The following is a 21,341-nucleotide window of genomic DNA, read 5'->3' as shown; positions in this document are numbered from 1 at the left end:
GCTCTGATAATCTGTCATTCACTTTCACCCTAGCACTTGGTTTTGAATATAAGTTTAGGATCCATCTCAGCATCCCCTCCCCCAGGCCTATATGTTGTAGTACTGCTTTTAAGAATATCCAATCCACCCGATCAAACGCTTTTTCTGCATCCGCAGATACTATCACCATTGACTTATGCAATTTTTGTACCAGGTAAATTGTGTTCACCACTCGTTGCGTATTTTCTCTTCCTTCTCTCCCTGGGACGAATCCCACTTGATCTGGGTGTATTAGTTCCGGTATCAAATTTATCAATCTCATGGCTAATATTTTTGTGAACAATTTAAGGTCCACATTCAACAACGAAATAGGTCGGTAGCTGGGACACTGAGAGGGATCCTTTCCTTCTTTCGGTATTACTGTTATATGCGCCAGTAACGTTTCTGTTGGAATTTGCTTCCCTTCCCGTATTGAATTATAGGCTTCCACGAATCTCGGAGCCAGTTTCTCCGCGAACATTCTATAATATGACAAAGTAAATCCATCTGGACCTGGTGATTTACCTAATTTCAATATTTTTAATGCTTTTGCAACTTCCTCTAGAGTGATTGGTACATCTATTTCTCTGGCAATTTCCTCTGTTATTTTTGGCATTTCTGTCCTTTCAATATATTCTCTAGCGATCTCTCCTTTTTTTAACTCCTCTGCCAACGTAAACTTCTTTTCCAACTGATATAGCTTCTCATAGTATTCTTTGAATACCTGAGCGATTTTCTCCGATGTATTAACCATTTCATCTCTCTGTGTCTTAATTTGTGTAATTGAATTCCTAGTTGTGCTTTCTCTGAGGGCGTTTGCCAACAGTCTCCCTGGTTTATTCCCAAATTCATAGAATCTCCGTTTCCCTCGAGTTAGCTTTGCTTTCGCTTTCTCTATTAATTGGAGATTTAATTTTTCACGCAGACCATCTAATTTCTGTTCTACTGATTGTGCTTGTGATTTTTTATGTACTGTTTCTAGTTCCCTAATCTCTTTAAGCAAGTTATCAATCGTTTCATTCATTCTGCGTTTTCTATGTGCTCCCATGGATATAAATATTCCTCTCATGACACATTTATGTGCTTCCCATATACAAAAAGGTGTTGTTTCTCCTACTTTATTTGTTGCAAAAAAAACATCCAGTTCTTGTTCTAATTTTACCTTATATTCATTATCCTTTAGTAATGTTTCATTTAACTTCCATTGCCATTCCCTTGGTTCAGCTTCCCCTAATTCAATCACACAACTCGTCGGGGCGTGATCTGATAGTGTAAATAGGCCAATTGAGGCTTCCACTAGGGATGTAATCACATTCTGGGAGATTAAAATATAGTCAATTCTAGAGTAAGATTTATATTTTGCCGAGAAAGTATAATCTCTGCTCTGTGTGTGAACAGCCCTCCAGCTGTCGATCAGCTGCAATTCTTGCATCATTCTGTTTACTTTCCTTAATTTGACATAAGATAGATGAGACGAGCCTTTTGATGTGTCTTTTATTGGATCCAAAGCCATATTTAGGTCGCCTCCTAACACTAGTATTCCCTCTTTATGTTGTTGAATAATCTGTAAATAGATTTCTAGAGAGGTTACTTGGTTTTCATTTGGCAGATATATATTTACCAATGTCACTTTTTGGCAGCCCAATGTACCTTTTACTATCAGGAGGCGACCTTCCTCATCCATGTATACCCCTTGTTCCTTCCATGGTGTCTGTCTTGCTATTAAAATAGATACCCCACAGGATTTCGAGTTCTGTGAGGTGCTATGATATACCCAGGGGAAATAGTGACCTTTACTCCAAGGGATCCTATCCTTTTTAAAATGAGTTTCCTGTAAGAAAACTATTTGAGATTTAAATCTTTTCAACTCCATTATTAATCGTGTACGTTTCTCTGGGGTGTTTAGTCCCTTAACATTGTATGATGTAAAACTTATTTTAGTCATTTTTATTGTCAGTTCGGGGGGGGGGGGGGGGGAAAGAGAGGAGACGAAAAATAAATAAATATATAAAAATAAAACCCAATCCACGCCCCAAAACAACCCCTTCTTTCAGATAAATGAGAGACAGATACTATATCCGGAGCTGTCCCCCAAGAAAAAATAAATAAATAAATAAAACCCAACGCCTCCGACTTTTCCTCCACCTGGAGGAGAGGCGTTTAATATGGGGGTGTTAGTGAGCAAAAGAGGAGCAAGTGAACCGCGCCCACAACCAGCGTTCTCCACACTAACAATAATTATTTTTCTACCACATTCATCTTTTTCTTGTTAACATAGACATGATGTTTATCATTATCTTTACTTAATCCTTTACTTTTCACATATTATCTCTATTCTTCACCTTTATTTCTTTTCCCTTTCTCTTTCTCTTTCCCATCTTCTCTCCCTTCTCCCCCTCCTCCCCCTCATCATTTCTACTGCTACCCCTCTCTTCTTTTCCTTAAATAAATTACTCTCCCCTCAACCCCCCCCCCCCCCGCTATCAACAGGAAAGGGAGGGCAGAAGGGGAAGATGTGCGGGGGACACAAAAAAACAAAAAACAAAACACAATCTCCCCCTCCCCTCCCCTTCCCCCTCCAAAACCGAGTAAACCTTCACCCCCCCTCTTTATTCACTCTACTTCCCCATCCCACCTCTCCCCCCTAAGGGAGTCCTATTAAATCAATCCACATTTTGTGTCATTTGTGTCATATCCATGCAATCAAAAAAAAAAAAAAAAAAATATATATATATATATATATATATATATATATATATATATATATATATATATATATATATATAAACCATAAGGATACTTATAATTTCCTTTCCCATCCCCTCCCCCTACCACATCCCCTAACATAAATCCAAAACCGTGTATATCAGAGTGCACACATTATCTCACACTTCCATTTTACCATCCCACCCTCCTCCCAATCCCTTTAACCTAGTTGGTGGTATTTAATTACAGCTGGGAGTTTTATTTTTTGCTAAACAAACAAAAAAAATGCAAAAAAAACCAAACATGTTTAATAGTTTGTTATAAAATTTTGCAAACAGGTCATTTTTCTCCTTCATTGAAGTGCACTGATAGGCTGCACTGATAGGCATAGTTAAGGCGGCACAGATAAGGCGGTACTGATGGGCACAGATAAGGCGGCACTGATGGGCAAAGATGGGCACAGATAAGATGGCACGGATGGGTGGCACTAAGGGGCACTGATAGGTACCACTGATAAATGGGACTGATGGGCACTGATAGGTGGCTCTGCTGGGCACTGCTGGGCACTGATGGGCACTGGTAGATGACACTGATGGGCACGGATATGTGGCACTAGGGTGCAGCACCGCTGTTGAGGGAGATTGTGGGCACTGATGTGTGGCACTGTATGCACTGATGTGTGGCACTGTGGGCACTGATGTGTGGCACTGTGGGCACTGATGGGTGGCACTGATGGGGGGCACTTTTTAATTACTGAGGTGGCACTGGCAGGGGGCAGGTGGGCACTGGTAAGCTGGCCGTGATCAGGACTGATGTCCCGATCACGGCCGCCGGTGATCGGCTTTTTTTTTTCTCCTCGTGCTGTCAGCGCGAGGAGGAAAAATAGCCGATTACCGGCTCCGTTGTATCACATGATCAGCTGTCATTGGCTGACAGCTGATCATGTGGTAAGGGGTCGGGATTGACCCCTTGCTTCGATCCGTGATCAGGCGAGTCTCATAGAGGGGGGCGTGCAGGCCGCTCATGCCCCTCAGGGGGCGTGCAGGCCGCTCATGCCCCTCAGGGGGCGTGCAGGCCGCTCATGCCCCTCAGGGGGCGTGCAGGCCGCTCATGCCCCTCAGGGGGCGTGCAGGCCGCTCGTGCACGGGACGACGTCAATAGACGTCGTCCCGGCAAAAGAGGGCCACGCTGTAGCCGTCATTTGGCTATAGCGCGGATCTCTAGTGGTTAAACATACACAGCTATGGTGGGGGAGGTAGGGTCCTCGACTTGGACACATTTAGATCCCAGTGGGGTGCCAAGGGTGGTGCCTCGCCCATCTCCTTCACACCAATAAATGAGACATGACAGAATGCCTCTTGCCTGTATTAGGCAAATCATTATCTAAGATGCAAGTTATAGTGCAATGACTCTGAAGAAACGTGTTGTACAATATGATTGTATGTAAGGGAACTTTCTGTTTGTTTATTGGAGTGTTTCCAAATAAACAATTTTGAAAAATAATATATATCAAAACCACAAATACCCTGGATTGTTTGAGTAACAAGTAAGGGAGGATAAGTGAAAACCCCCAGCAACTGACTGCAGGTAATCAGAGGGAGGCCTAAGAAGTCAACACACAGCAAGCCCTACAGGGACAGTGCTGCAAAGGCATCAGGGCTCTGCCTTTTTAATATCGGAATCCCTGGATTCCCGGATGAACATTATGATCATTCAGATACTGCTGCCAAATGTTCTGGTGATGAATGAACAAAAACTCACTGCTCTGCTTTAGCTGCCTACCACCATGTAAGAAAAAAATTTAAATACAGGAAGTAATAGCATTAATATCTTTAATCATGTATAATTAATCAAAACATTTAAGAGAGGATTGAATAAAGTGTAGTCAATTAACTCCTCTTATTAAATGTACCATTAAAATAATTATGTCTGTTCAATAAGTGCAAAAATCTGTTGATCATACCAGAGATTTTGTTTGCTGATCACTTCCTGTGCTACACTATTATCGTTAGCATTTTTCTCAGCTCTTTCTGTGGACTTCAGAAGACCTGTTCTCTGTTCTGGAGATACTTCCTGTCCCAGAATAACAAACTTGATGCCACGTAGATATATTAGGGCACTTTCACACTGAGACGCACTTCTTCAGTGTGAAAGCCGGGCTTTCACACTGGAGTGACAGGAAATGCGCTTTACAGGCGCTATAGCGCCTCAGTGTGAAAGTAGCCTTACAGTGAGTAATCATTGTCAGCCTAAGACAGGAAGTGTGTTTCTAGCAGGACCACTAGGTACAATAAAGGGGAAAAAAATGAATGCGGACTGGTGAGCTGAAATATTACATTTTTATTCTTGGGTTTAAATAGTTTAAGCCTACATTTGTGTTTGTGCAGCATAGGAGTAGTGATACTTGTATTGTGATATTTCCCTAGCAGATCATGACTGGCGATTTGAGCCTGTAGTCTTGTGACTATACTGTGTTTTACAGGCGACTTTATAGGATACTTTTGGTGACAACTGGCTAAGAGGTTTATTACAAGCTAAAATCATTTTAGATACTGTATACAATACAATGAAAGCTTCCACGTATGTAACAGTATGGTGATGAGGCTTTTATTGCAGTTAATTTACATTGCCCCATAATTAGACAGAGGCAAACCTTTATTTCTTTCAGGAGGGATGAGAAAACTTCCTAAATCATAAATGTTGTTCTTAGCAGCATATGCTGCTGCAGACTGACTTCAGCAGGTAACCTTCAGCGTTATGCCTGTGAACGGGTCTCTAGTGCCATCATTACCTGAATACACCTATTTATCCTGCTACATCTGAATCTAGAAGATATCATGGTACACTGTGTGACACAAGAGTGTGATCCAGGTCAGATTGTTATCTCATGCCCATGGGTATAATACCCCCATCCAGACTGACGTCTTACTAAAAATAAAACATTTGCCCCTCCTTATTCATACGATTTCAGTCATGGAAGATGTTCCCTACAGTTTAACCAACTGGTGAATATATTACGCATGCAGTGAGTCTTTCTCTTCGCGCCAAAGAAAAGGAATGATTGGTGACCACATTCAAAAAGATTTTTCAAAATGTTAATTTGACTAGTTCAAGCAGTAAATCTCCATTATAACTTTTTAGTAAAGCCTAAGGGATAACTCCACTTTCGTGGGGGGAAAAAAATTGCAAATAAAGAAAAAATAATCTAGCGCATACAATTGTAACACAAGTCATATTTTGATTGAATGTTACTAAAAAATTACCTTTCCTTTTCAATCTGCAGCTCTGTAATTTTCAATACAATCATACAATATGGCTACCTGGAGGTGTTCTGTACAGAAAGTGTAAAGAACGTCCCCCCAGATATGTCCTTTCCTGCTTGTGCGATTGGCTAGCTGATTTTCACAATGGTTTGCACTAAGATACAAGTCAGATTTCTGGCATCCCCTCAGATTTCAGCAGTTGGTTGCTAATTATGAAACCACTCTCATTAGACTCATTCAGCACAGAACAAACTGGGATTTCTTCAGAATAACAAAAGGTAGGAATCTGCAACTAATTTGGTTAAAATCCTTGTAATGTATATAGATTACCCAGAGGGAAATGTTTTTTTCCCAACAAAGGGAGTTGCGCTTTAACCTTTAGTGAAATTTAACCCAAACCTTCCTGATCATAGCAACAATTTGCAAGCAATGCTTGGTCTTTTTCACTGAAAGACTGAGATGTGTATGGCTATGCATAAAATACCCATAGATATGTGATGGTCTTGCATTCTGGCTGATGATTGTTATATCTATATTTGGTCATAGATGGACAGGTATTAACCATAGAATAGTAGAGGGAGATATCTTTCTATTCTTACATGACTCAAACAATCACTAAAAACTGCCTTGAGCCGGCAGTTGTGTAAATGGAGTGCTTCCGTTCCATCCCACTTCTACATAGCAGGTAGAGCATGAGTGCTCAACCTGTGGCCCTCTACCTGTTTCCGAACTGCAAGTCCCGTAATGCATTGCAAGGCTAACCGTGCATGACCCTTTAGGGCAGAAGCATGATGGGACTTGTAGTTCTGCAACAGCTGCAAGGCCACAGGTTGACCACCCATGAGCTAGTCTCCCTGTGTGATAACTTGCCACTATGCGAGATGTTTGTATAATTATATCCCCTTGCAGGTAATTGGGAGTTTCTGAATTTCATCTTGTGATACCAAAGTTGGGATCATCATCTGCCTTAATCAAGATGTTGGCCTATATTTGCCATCAGTTAGTTGCCCCCTCCCCCCCCCCCCCCCCCCCATCAGGGTGACCCATCACTTTGGATAACTTTGGCCAGCCATTTTTTTTTTCCCTAGAGAAAGGAACAGAGATACACAAGAATGTATGTTTATGCAGGTGTGGCTCAGGCTCACTACCCGCAGGAAAAGAAAACACATACAAAAGAATGGTTGATGCAACAAAGTGTATTAACATAGTAATGTGGAGATAGAACAGCAAACACTGCAGACACCGGCACAGAGGACTGAAACACTTACAATGAACCAGACAGACCGTAGAATGCATAAAAAGGAAAAAATAATAATTTAAACGCTCAAACTTAGTACAATACATGCAAAAGACGGCATTCGGCAGGGAAGGCAGCCTGGGGACCAGGCCTAACACAAGAAGACTACTGATGGAAAATGGCGGCAGTCCCTGCTCTGTCCCTCAGGAACCAGACCCTATGCTACTGTGACTGTACCTAGCCCAAAGGGGACAGTGCAGTTAGGGCAGCAGTGTCCAATTGGACAGCTGCTTCCCTGAAGAGACCTAAACCCTGAAGCCTTGGGGGGACTTAGACAGTGCCACCCTTGCAGGGAGGCTGCACTGCACTTGCCTATATGTACAGTGCCTTGAAAAAGTGTGAAAAACTGACAGAAGCAGCAACAATAAAATGGGAGATATGATGCAATAAACACCTAATGAACAAAGTTGTGCTGAAAATCTCTAAATAACAAAGTCCAAACTGTACCGAACAGTTCAAGTGACAAAATAGAATGAAAAACAATGTAATGTTTGATTCAAGTGTTTGTAGATAATCCAAGAACATCCTCCACCATGTGACGTCACAAACATTGAGACATGGATGTACCCTTACCACAATAGGTGGATCCTCTATTATGGAAAGTTAAAAGCACAATGGGAATTATCAGCTGTGGCGTGTCCCAGGACCCTGTAGTGCAGATGCCTATCTCCCCAGCCATCCATCCCGCACTCAATGTGACTCAATAAGGCACCCAGCAATGCCCAAAAGATAAGCAGAGGGCTCCAAATAGTTTAAAAACCCTTAAGGTATTTATTGGAAGAAAAAAGCACCCAACCGGTGGGTGGTAGATGGTACAATAAAAAATCAATAAAAAAACTGCAGCATATAGATAGGCTTGCGGTGACTGCTTAGTGTAGCCTTACCTGACTGGTGTCATCACAATTGGACTTCTTCCAGGCCATGTCCCGGAAGAAGTCCAATTGTGATGAAACCGGTCAGGCGAGGATACACTGAGCAGTTAACGCAAGTCTTATCCATATGCTGCAGTTTTTATTGGTTTTTATTGTACCATCTACCACCCTCTGGTTGGGTGCTTTTGTTTCTCTAATAAATACCCTAAGGGTTTTTACGTCATTTGGATCCCTTTGGTTATTTTTGGGGTATTGCTGGGTGCCTGGATGAGTGCGGGATGGATGGCTGGAGAGACGGCATCATCTGCACTACAGGGTCCCAGGACACGCCACCGCTGATAATTCTCATTGTGCGTTTGACCTTCCATAATAGAGGGTCCACCTATTGTGGTAAGGGTACATCCATATCTCAATGTTGGTGACATTGCATGATGAAGGATATTCTTGGATTATCTACATACAAGCACTTGAATCAAGCATTACATTGTTTTGCATTCTATTTTGTCACTTGGACTGTTCTGTCAGATTGGATGAAGAGCGTCTGTAAACAGCAATTTTCAAGTCTTGCAGATTCTCAATTGGATTTAGGTCTGGACTGTGACTGGGCCATTCTAACGCATGAAAATGCTTTGCGCTAAACCATTCCATTGTGGCACTGGCTGTATGTTTAAGGTTGTTGTCCTGGTGGAAGGTGAACCTCCACTCAAGTCTTTTGCAGACTCTAACATGTTTTCTTCTAAGATTGCCCTGTATTTGGCTCCATCCATCTTCCCATCAACTCTGACCAGCTTTCCTGTCCCTGCTGAAGAAAAGCATCCCCACAACTTGATACTGCCACCACCATGTTTCATGATGGGGATGGTTTACTCAGGGTGATGTGCAGTGTAAGTTTTCCGCCACATATAGCGATTTGCTTTTAAGCCAAAAGGTTACATTTTGGTATTATCTGACCAGAGCACCTTCTTCCACAGGTTTGCTGTGTCCCCCACATGGCTTCTTGCAAACTGCAAACGGGACTTCTTCTGCCTTTCTTTCAATAATGGCTTCCTTTTTGCTACTCTTCCATAAAGGCCAGATTTGTGGTGTGCACGACTAATAGTTGTCCTGTGGACAGATTCTCCCACCAGAGCTGTGGATCTCTGCAACTCATGGAGTTACCATGGGCCTCATGGCTGCTTCTCTGATGAATGCTCTCCTTGCTCGGCCTGTCAGTTTAGGTGGACGGCCATGTCTTGGAAAGTTTGCAGTTGTGCCATACTATTTCCATTTTCGGATGATGGAATGAACAGTGCTTCAAGATGTTCAAAGCTTGGGATATTTTTTATTTTTTTTTTATAACCTAGCCCTGCTTTAAACTTCTCCAGAACTTAATCCCTGACCTGTCTGTTGTGTTCCTTGGCCTTCAAGATGCTGTTTAAGGTTCTCTAACAAACCTCTGAGGGCTTCACAGAATAGCTTTATTTATATTGAGAATAAATGACACACAGGTGGACTATTTACTAATTGGGTGACTTCTGAAGGCAACTGCTTCCACTAGATTTTAGTTAGGGGTATAAGAGTAAAGGGGGCTGAATACAAATGCCCGCCACACTTTTCAGATATTTAATTTGTAAAAAAACGTTAAACTATTTATCATTACACAATTATGTGCACTTTGTGTTGGTCTTTCACATAAAATCCCAATAAAATACATTTTGGTTGTAACATGACAAAATGTGGAAAAATGTCAAGGGGTATGAATACATTTTCAAGGCACTGTAGGTCTATGAAAAAGATCTTTAGGCTTAAGGAGGAAGTAAACCCCGCCAAGAAATTCCTATTTTTCTAATTCGTTTTTTTTACATTGTCAAGCAAGAGATATATAAATTACTCCTAAACAGGCGTTAGAAGTACCCTTTTTTTTTTACTTCGTTCGTATCCCTGCCGAAATCTCGTGCATGTGCCATAGTGTCCTCTGATTCACTCCCGTGTGACATCTTATTTGGTCACAAGGGGGAGTATCAGGAAGACCAGAATCATTTCTGCATCGCGAGACTTCTCCTCTGTGCCGTTCAGAGGGGGATCTCGCTCACAGTAAATTCCAGACATGTAGGAAATAAACAAACGGCACAATATGCATGTTAATGAAAGTGCATATTGTGCAATCGCGCATGACGTCATCACAGATGCAGACGATTTATATTGAAACTATACAAGTGCACTTTCACAGGCAGCGATTAGCTGCTTGTGTTATGTAGTATCTGCTAAGATTGTTGTATCTCTGAGGGTTTACAACCACTTTAATTGCCTTCTAACAGGCAGGTATGGGCAGCTGTACACTTTCCATTGTTACACTAATGCCTGGTATTTACATTGTCCCATATTTCATGTGCTGACCTCTAGTTTTCCTTTGCTGTCCTAAGAGTATACTGACCTATGATGCATAGCTAAATACACATGATAACATAGAAACCAAGGAGTGGCGGCATATGATTTAGCTGTTTCTTGCTGAATTACCAAACCTTTCAAAAATTAGATAAGCACTTTTTTACTTCTATGTTGTTATACAATGTTTGAACAATACTGCAGTGATTTTCCAATTTTCAAGTATGAAAGGATCAGTTATTAAAATTACAAATTAGTATGCAAAGGAACATAACTTTCAGAGGCTGATGATGAAATTTGGATTTTTACAAAAATTTTATTCTGGGTACATTAATATGAAACTTATGCCCTATCTAGAAAAAAAAAAACTTCTATAGATTTTGAGGAACTAGATTCAATGCTCCTACCTTATTCTGTTTAGACATACTTTCACTGTTCACCATTTTCCTTTAGACTAGAATACATTTTCAGAACAAAGGGATCTGCAGGGAGAAAATTGTGTAAATTGACTTAAAAAAAGCTGGACCTGTATCCCCACGGTGGATGATGGGGTTTCTGGAGGGGGCTGGGGGACTCTGCAGCAGATGGAAGGGGGGTTGGGATAGGTTACTATCCCCTTTCACATTAAAGCTGTATACCCGCTGACTTTTTTTTTTTTTTTTTTTTTGTATACCCCTGTAAGGCAAAAGGCATAATGAGCTAGTATGCACCACATACTAGCTCATTATGAAATACTTCCCTTAGAACGAGGGCCTGACATCTCATCTGATCCATGCCGAGGGAGATGACATGTTGCCTTGGCATGTCTTCCGGGTATCGCTGCTCCAGTGCTGTGAGTGGCCGGAGCCGCAATGTTGCCACTCCCACGCATGAGATTTCTTTTCGGCAAGGTCTGGCGTCTGTCGGGCTTTCAGCCAAGAATCCCCTGTGCGTGTGCGCCACTGCAGTGAGCGGCTCATTACAAGGGGAATATCTCCTAAACCATACAGGTTTAGGAGATTTTTTTTTTTTTTTTTACCTATAGGTAATCCTTATTATAGGCTTACCTGTAGGTATAAGTTCAAATTTTGACTATACAACCACTTTAAAGTGAAAGTGATATGGTGCTAGACCTCAACACTGTCACATCAAAGAGGGTTGCATGCCTCTCATAGCTAAAAACGGTCATCGTCGCCAACTGTGATGGCGGATGTACCCATGTGGAACCTGGCAAGCAGAGTATCAGTTGGGAGGGCATTTGCACAGACATTGTCAGTCCTCCTAAATAAACAAATTGACAAGGTTTCTTTAAGGCTGCTCTTAACGTGGATTTTTACATGTTTTCTAGTTTATCCTTTGCTCTTATATTGTAAGATGCTGGTTGTTTACAATTCTGAATTTCTCAAACAAAAATCTAACTCAGAAGTACAGTAAATGACTTGTATTAGAACTGCATTAAATTAAAGACATTCATTATGTAAAATCCTCAACTGATGATTGTTCTGTTTAAAAAAAATAAAAAAAATAAAAATGGGAACCTAAAAGTGAAAAAGCTGACTTGACTGTTCTAAATGGTACAGTATCCTATTCTGTTTCCCCGAAAATAAGACCTAGTGTGATTGTTGGCGATGGCTGCAATATAAGCCCTACCCCCCAAATTAGCCCTACCCCGTTTCCCAAAAATAAGACCTACAAGGACTTTAACTAGGGCTTTTTTGGGGGGTAGGGCTTATATTGCAGCCACCACGACAATCACGCTAGGTCTTATTTTCGGGTAAACTAACAATAAGACAAATTTGCATATCATTTGCAAGATAAAACATTTCTTGTATATGTATTTCAACTTTTTTTTTGGGGCAAGTTGCCAAATGTATACCTTAAAGCCAAATGAAAGTTGGATGTATTTCTAAAAATCTTCAATATAGGCCTCAGCAGACTGGACTTATATAAATGGGCACTTCATTTCTGCATGATACTGGAGTCATTCATTGGCAGGGTGCTCACTCTCGATTAGCCAAGAATGGGATTATGGATAATGAAATGCTTGTATGTAAAACCTAAGAGCTACAGAACATTAGAATGCCATTAAAAGAAAAGATGGTTAGAAAAAATAACAAAGCCTAATTCTAAAATGTTTTTAACTTTATATTTTAGAACCGTGGGAAAAATTTCTCACTTTCTCCTGGACATCCAAATTGCCTTTCACCTGGAAAACGTCCCTTTCATACAATTATACCAGCACTAGCCACCACTGCAGACACTGAAGACTTGTTGTGTGCATTTGGTGTAATGGGGGGCTTCATGCAACCACAAGGCCATGTGCAGGTAAAAAGAAACTTTAACATTCAATTAAATTGTAAAAGTGATATAGGTTTGGTAAGAAAACGAGATTTAACATTGATCTGTTACCACAAAATTTTCCAAATCCCAGCTGTTTTATTGATTTCTTTTTCTGAAGTGATCTTTGAAACAGGCATGGCAGCTGACACCTTAGGTGGTCAGCTATACAAAAAGGGGCAACCACCCCACCCTGTGCTGTAACTGGCCTTTGCAGCAAGGGGCACATGAAAGGGCATTGCTCATCACAAACAAAAGATTTGCCAGCACCTAGAGGCGATTCAGTTCGCATTGTGCGCTATATAAGTATTTCATTCATTCATTCATTCAGCACAATTACCTGTCAGCCTGCAAAATAATCAAATTGACCCTGTCTAACAGTTTTCGTTAAAAAAAAAAAAACGGGTGTTCCCCCCCCCCCACACATTAGCAAATATATGCGTAAGCTGCAGTGCCCACGCCAAAGGACCTCTTTATATACTGCGGTCCTAGCTCTAAATTTCCAGAGTCTCCATAGTAGGAGCACATATAAGAATAGATAAAGGACAGGTATACCTGAAGGGAGCCCATCCCTCAAAGGCACAGAGTTTTGTTTGCACACATTTGCAAATATATGCGTAATCAGCAGTGCCCACACTAAGGGACCTCCTGTAAATACACTGCAGTCCTAACTCTAAATTTCCTACGTTTACATAGTAGGAGCACCTCCAAGAATAGATAAAGGGCAGCTATGCCTGGAGAGAGCCCACCCCTCCTTGGAGGCACAGGGATGTATGGGACGCCCAGCAAAAGCAGTGGTAGTGAAGGCTTACAGTGTGTCCCTTAACCCAATTCAACCAATTGTATAAAAAAGTGGAAACCACCCCAACCTATAACTTGCCTTTGTACGGTTATCAACCAACTATACAAAGGCCAGTTAGAGGTTGGGGCGATTGCAACATTTTTTGTACAGTTTAAATTGGGTGCAGGGACGCACTGTATGTCTTCACTGCCACTGTGCTATTGCTGGGCATCATGTGCATACCTGTGCCTCCAAGGTGGGGTGGGCTCATTCCAGGCATACCTGCCCTTAATCTATTCTTGGAGGTGCTCCTACTATGTAAACTTGGGAAATTAATGCCACGTACACACGATCGGAATTTCGGCCAGAAAAAGACAGATGAGCGCTTTTCATCATAAAATGCGACCGTGTGTATGCTCCATCGGAATTTAGCTGTCTGACTTTCCGCCAGCCAAAAATTGATGGCATGTTCTCAATTTTCCCAACGGAAAAACATTCTATCGGTAATTCCGATTGCAATTCCGACACGCCAAAAATCACACATGCTCAGATTCAACTACGAGACAGAAGCTATTGGCTACTGGCTATTGAACTTCCTTTTTCTAGTCGTGTTGTACGTCACTGCGTTATAAATGATTGGAATTTGATGTGACCATGTGTAGGCAAGACAGCTTGAGCTGAATTCCGTCGGGAAAACCATCATAGCTTTTTCCGATGAGAATTCCGATCGCGTGTACGCGGCATAAGCGTTAGGATTGCAGTGTATTTACAGAGGTCCCTTAGTGTGGGCACTGCTGCTTATGCACATATTTGCAAATGTGTGCAAACAAAACTCTGTTTTTAACCCCATGTTGGACACGGACAATTTGGTTGTTTTGCAGTCTGGCTGGTATGTGTGCTGGCAAATCATTTGTATGAGATGGGTGGTCAGCTAGTCTGAGGAAAATTTTCAAGTTATGGTTGTTTCTTGTTACCGTTTTTGGTTTCTTTGGTCCAGGGTCACATACTTTCTGATGTCATTATTTCATGTTACACTGGTATAGTATGTGATGTTGATTTTATGATTATACAGTCTGGTTATATAAAGGTTTTTTTTTTTCAGTATGATAGCAAAAGCAACAACATTTTTGACACACAGTAGTCCAGAATAGGTCATATAGGACATGTTGAAGCGGTAGTAAAGTCTGCTTTTTTATTTATAGCTACAGGTGAGCCTATAATGAGGTGTACCTGTAGATACAGCAAATATTTCCTAAACGGGCACCATTTAGGAGATATTTACTTTAGTAGCAGCTGGTGATGCCACCGGCACACGTGCATTGAGCTCTCAATGGACAGCATGCAGTGATGTCATCGCAGCTCGGCCATTCAAAAGGCCAGAGCTTGCTAACATGATATGATATTATCTTGCAGGGGCCCAACTTGTTTGGTTTCTTTTGCAGTTTACTACCGCTTTAACTCACACTTGTATGACTTGTTTGAAGAAACAAATACAGTAATAGCACAATCTATCTTGACATTGATGCCTCGCTACAATATTGGTGGGCATTTTGTTATGTGATTAAAAGTAACTTATATTGTGGAGATGGTTGACTTGTGAGGCTGAGCACCTATAGTAAACCAGCTCAATAAAATTCACAATGACAGAGCAGGACTAATATGCCTATACATATGCTTTGTTACCTTAGCATAGCTTGTGTTTTTTTTTTTTTTCGTTTTTTTTTTTACATTCTTGTTAACAGTGTATAACACCAACAAATGATTCACTCTGTGAACTTCACTATAGAGCATTGTGACCAACCAACCTATGACTCATTTTCAAATGATACCCACAACATAGGCACACCCGTGTATATATATATTATGCAACTCCGACTTTATGATGGGTTAAAACATTTTATGGTTAAAAATATTTACTGTTATGCAGAGCCTCTTAATTCCAGCCACAGTACATTGAGGTTGCACAGGGAAAAAATTAAGATGACAAAAGAAAATGCTAGACTACTTTTTAGTTTGGGCTATGCAGTCCAAACAATACAGACGCTCTACTCTAAGGCCTCATTCACACAAACAGTTGGGGGGGGGGGGGGGGCAGTAAAACAGTGCAGTTGTGTCAAGTTTTTCCTCCCCCAACCACTTCCCCTTTACCTGTAAAAACAGTGGAGGAGTGTGAATATGTTAAGGCCGCAACTCATTCAACTAAATGATTATGGGGTTTAGAGGATTAAAGCAGATGGTGAGGAGGCAATACATGGTCTCCTCATTGTCTAAGCTTACCGCCTTTAAAAAAAATCTGATTTGTGTGACAATTTCTTACTATAGAATTACTTAGAACCCTGAAACATTATATATTTTCTGAAAGAAAAGGCCTGGGAGAAATGTTTATTGTCGTTTTTTATTGCACAGATATTTGAGCAGCAGTTTTTCAAAGGAATTTTTTTGGAGGAAAAAATACTTTAACCACTTAAGGGCCGAGCCTTTTTCTGAGATTTGTTGCTTACAAGTTAAAAACATTTTTTTTGCTAGAAAATTACTTGGAACCCCCAAACATTATACCTATTTTTTTTCTAACACCCTAGAGAATAAAATGGTGGTCGTTGCAATATTTTCTGCTTTTTGGGAAAAAATAAGACAACAGTAAAGTTAGCCCAACTTAGCTCCAATAAGCAGCGAAGGGCACCGGAGGGGGGGGGGGGGCGCACCTCTCCCGCTGCCGACCAAAAGTGATCTTGAGGCAAATCTGCCACAGAGACCACTTTTTATCTGAAACCTGGAACGCTCACTGAAGAAGAGGATACTGGGGGCTATGGCAGCTAGCTGGTGCCATAACAACGATACTCCTATATGTATAATGACGGTGGGCACTCAAGAAGTGGTTAATGAATTTGAATGCACAAAAACACAAATACCCAATTGTTTGGTAAAATATAAATGAAGCTGTTAAGTGAAAAATTAGAGAAGGCCCTCTTGCCTTCATATATGCATATAACAAATGTCCAAGCGAGTCCCAAATCAGAACATGTATTCATTGTTCCATACACCCCACGTGCTTCACAAAACTAAACGATGTGTGCTCCACTTCACCATGTGCAAGTCAACAAATACCACACTTGCCAAGCTGAGTTGACATCTTGTGTAAACAAGAAAGTGAAATCACCCTTGTTGATATAATGTATACTTCAGGACTGGAGATGGAGAACAGGGATGCTGTTATCATCAAAAGAATTGCCAAAGATGCTGTTTACCATGGATATTACTTTACCTCTTAAGCCCTCCCAGAGCCACCAAACATATGTTGCAGGGCCTGATTACCAGCAACTGGCTTGCTTCTCTACTCCCCTACAATCTATTGGTGTACTGGATCTTTGTGAGGAAGTTAAACTAACCAGTCTGTAGGTAACTTGGTAAAGACTTTGATCCCTTTTTAAATATAGACACCACATTAGCTGTATGCCATTGCATTGTACTACGCCAGTCATTATAAAATTTCTAAAATTAGAAGCCATGGCTTAGAAATAACAGAGCTCAACTCTTTGAGGTTCTGTGGGTGTAAGACATCTGGTCTAGGTGCTTTATTCACCTTTATTTTGTCTAAGTATTTCTGGACCATATCAAGTTTGAGCCATTGTGGATGATTTGGGGCTATGTCAATACTATCCCAAAAAAACTCAGAGCTGACAGATATTTAAATTGGTTGTAAACCTCATGCCCCGTACACACGATTGGAAATTCTGCCAGTAAAAGTCTGATGTGAGCTTTTGGTCAGAAATTCCGACCTTGTGTATGCTCCATCGGACTTTTGTTGGCAGAATTTCTGCCAGCAAAAGATTGAGAGCAGGTTCACTATTTTTCTGACGGAAAAAGTTCCTATCGTCTGTGTCAGAAACCCATGAATCAGACAGAGACAGAAGTACAATTAAATGACACTTGTTTATTAAATAAAAATAAAAAGGTAAATGGTCAAAATGTAGTCAAAGCATAGCCAGAGTCCAGTAACCGGATCGTGTAGTCAGCCAGGACAGAGTTCAATAACCAGATCGGGTAATCAGCCAGGCCAGAAGTCAGGGATCCATGTAGAGCAACAGCAAGCAGGATAAGGAGCCAGAAGGTATTTTGGCAAGCCAGTCTTTAAACAGAACCGCAGGAGATGGTTTCTTGTGATGTGACCAAGGCGAAGGCAGAGGTGAAGTGAGCTAGACAGCTTTATGTAGGCAGGTCAGACTAGCATGATCATGAACAGCTGGTAACGGTGGAGAGATGAGAGCTGGCAATTAGCCGACAGCTGAGCAGCCATCCCAGAGAAGGAAGGGCTAAACCAGCCCTGACAGTCTGTAGCAATTCCGACACGCAAAATTCCTACGCATGCTCGAAGCATTGAACCTCATTTTCTCTTATCGTCGTAGTGTTGCACGTCAATGCACTCTTGATGGCTGAAGTTCAATGAACTTTTGTGTGACCGTGTGTATGCAAGCCGAGCTTGAGCGGAATTCCGTCGGAAAAACCATCCAAGATTTTTCAGATGGAAATTTTGCTTGTGTGTACGGGGCACAAGTCAAAAAATCTGAACGAGGCACATATATTTGTAATGTTTGCCAAAGTTCTAAGTGTCATTTCTCTCTGGTGCTTTGTTCCTCTGTTAGCATGTATCCCTTCTGATAGATTTTTCTGACACCTGAGATAAATTTGACAGGGGAGAGAGTTCAGCACACAGCTTGTCTATTTAGAACACGGCTCTGCATGTTCCTTCATACCTGTGCTGTGTATGAAGGGGATTGTGTCTCTTTCCTCTAATCAGGTCTCACACAGTGTATAAGAGCTGTAACTGGATTTGTTTCATCTGTTTATCACCTGAAGCTATTCACTTCACTGGGTAAATGCTTTTTCTTTGTCCCCAGTCATCAACTAAAAATTAACTTGTAAAGGCCCTGCACTCCTTTAATTTCACTTGTATAACTATATTAAATAACTTTAAACAAAAAAATTGTCACACTTCTGATTTAGCAAATAATCTTGCAAAAAAAACAGTCAGAACTTTCAATAGTAGAGAGAGGGAAGGCTGGTTGTATGACTTCCTTCGAAAATAAAATATCTATGTTGACTCTTAATTCCTCTTTCGCTTTGTTTATTTTGTAGGTTTTTTTAAACATGGCAGAATTTGGAATGAACCCACAAATGGCTGTTGATGCTCCTCGATCTTATGTTGAGTACGATAACAAAGGTAAAGCCCTTCAGGATTTGTCTAGCAGAGTTTACTTTGGGGCAAATAAACAGACAAAACATTTAATCTGAATTCCTAACTAAGGATTTTGGATAGCATTCACGAAGTGCATCTAATGCCCCTTAGCATTCACTAAGGGGCATCATTTGCCCTAGACCCACCATAAAAAAGACACCAACAGTGATAAAGACTAGATATTCAATGCCATGATAGGAGCTAATTGGCTATGGAGAAAAAAGTTAGAATTTCTGACAGGTAATTATTTCGGTATAAAGATTGATGCTTTAAAATAAGCCTTACTATTTAGTAAACGTAGGAAATTGGAAACCGCAAGACCAGGTTGCCCACCCATTAACAAAGTAAGTCAAAGTCCAAGTTTCCAGGCATTATAGGAGTTGGGTTGAATAAATACGAGGCATTGCAGGTTTGATGTAAACATATAGAAAAAGGGTAACAAGCTGTAGTGAACGTTGCTGGAGAGCTATAAAGTGGTTGCAAAGGCAGAAGGTTTTTTATCTTGATGCAGCCTCTGCGTGCAGCAACCCCCCTTATACTTACCTGAGGTCCATCTAGATCCTGCGATGTTGCATGAGAGATTCAGCTGTCCAGGACTCCCCTCCTCATTGACAGAGATATCTGTGCAGCACCATTGGCTCCCATTGCTGTCAAATCAAAGTCGGTGAGCAAATTAGGATAGAAAGGGGGCAGGGTCGGGGCCTGGCTCTGTGTCTGAATGGACACAGGGAGCTGCAGCTCGGCGTGGGTGCCCCCATAGCAAGCTACTTGTTTGGGCACTTAACAGGAGGGAGGGGCCAGGAGCATTGAAGAGGTACTCGAGAAGAGGAGGATCTGGGCTGCTCTATGCAAAACTACACAGAGTAGGTAAGTATAACCTTTGTTATATATAAAAAAAAATAAAAAAAAAACACTGGTGTTGCTTTAATTCAAATAGCTTGGTTTTTAGCTTTCAATGTGTAGTACTATATTAGTAATATGTTGATGTCAAATCATTGCATTACATTTGCGTATAGCCATAGTAGTTTTAAAACTGTGTTTACTGTGTGTCTGTTGCATGTTGTCAATTTTTTTAATTTTCACTTATTTTTTCATATTCAGATCAAACATGGCACCTATATCTTGAGGAAGGGATTGACATTGATGTAGTGGAGGACCTGAAGGCAAAAGGCCATGTGGTGCATTGGCCTGTTACTGGCCAAGACAGGAAACTGTTTGGACGTGGACAAATTATAAGCAATGGAGATTGGTGGAGAACGGGTGACATCTCTGTTACCAATAGTAGGGTGTGGTGGGCTGGATCAGATCCCAGAGCAGATGGCTGTGCAATGGGCTACTGTAAAGTGTAGTAGACACACATCTTTAGTGTTAAAACAATTGTGCAAGGAATTCAAAACTTTTACATATTGTTTTAGCTTGGTGCATTCATCTAATACATGTAATACCAAATGATCTGCAAGCTAATTAAAAACAAAATAGGATTTTTTCGTCCGCAAGATCTGATGCTCTTAACCCCCACCCTCTCACTAATTCGTTAGGAGGTTGGAAACTGACAAGGTATGGGGGGATTCAATATTAATAAAATACACTAATAAAATAAACACTCATATTTAATTTTTATATAGCCTCGGTAAATAAATTCTCAGGCCATTTCATAGTAAAAAAACAAAAATAAAAACCTTTCAAGAAGACTTTGCATTGTGTTCATAATTAAAAAAAACTATGTAATATCCTATTTTAATTTTATATTAATATACATACAGTACATGCCAGAGTTGCTCCTTAGATGCCACTGTCTGCTTTTAATTTTTTCATGCAAGTTCGTCTTTAACACCACTACTATTTAAAATTAAACTGACAGCAGAGTTCTTATAACTGAACTGACAGTCACTAATAGGTAAGATCATTTGTGGTTCGAGGCCACGAGTTGTGCCATACACAACTGATTGTTAAAGCTATGAGTTTACTTCCGCTTTAATGTTTCACAAAACAGTAACATTTCCTGCATGGGACGTGAATGTAATAGTCGCATTGGTTGTGATCTCAACCAAACCGTTAAACCATCCAATGTCTGGTGTCATAACTAATCACATGTGCAGCATCATGGCAGTTGAAGAATAAACAGATAGAAGCTTCTTTGGCTGAAAACAATAGGAGGGTTTACTTCCACTTTTAACAACTTTTCTTTGTAGTGCAAAATTAAAAGGAAATAAATAAAAAATAAAAAAAAGCGGATTAAAAAAATAAAAATACAAAGAATGGTTTGTTTCATGTTCATAACACACGCAGCAAGTCAGAATGGCAGATTTCACAATAATTCCTCTACCTACAGGCACCTATGCCCACTGAACATGAAAGCTGAGATCATTTTTGTTGTGCTGAGATGCAAAGCATTGTAGTCATGTCATATGCACACCATCCTCTGCTGCCTTTGCAGCTTACAGGGGAATGGTTGAGGGGGCAGTAAAAAAAAAAGACCTTTGACAGCAGT

At 40.8% G+C, this 21,341-nt stretch overlaps 1 protein-coding gene across 2 annotated transcripts in view; it reads left to right on the top strand.

Moving 5' to 3' along the window:
* Positions 1–20,541, top strand: part of LOC143988589 (glutathione hydrolase-like YwrD proenzyme) — a 143,032-nt gene extending 122,491 nt beyond the window's left edge. The window contains exons 10-12 of one of the 2 annotated variants that reach the window (XM_077488268.1): positions 12,654–12,824; positions 18,751–18,835; positions 19,952–20,541. In XM_077488268.1, the coding sequence (XP_077344394.1) occupies positions 12,654–12,824; positions 18,751–18,835; positions 19,952–20,199 (504 nt within the window). In that variant the 3' untranslated portion in view covers positions 20,200–20,541. The remainder of the gene's footprint in view (positions 1–12,653; positions 12,825–18,750; positions 18,836–19,951) is intronic. The other variant, XM_077488269.1, reaches the window with a different exon arrangement.
* Positions 20,542–21,341: the final 800 nt, after the last annotated feature.

This window comes from Lithobates pipiens, unplaced genomic scaffold, assembly GCF_037356315.1.
Source record: "Lithobates pipiens isolate NorthernLeopardFrog02 unplaced genomic scaffold, aLitPip1_a1.2 Scaffold_18, whole genome shotgun sequence".
NCBI lineage: Eukaryota > Metazoa > Chordata > Amphibia > Anura > Ranidae > Lithobates > Lithobates pipiens.
This window is presented reverse-complemented; position numbering and strand designations above follow the sequence as displayed.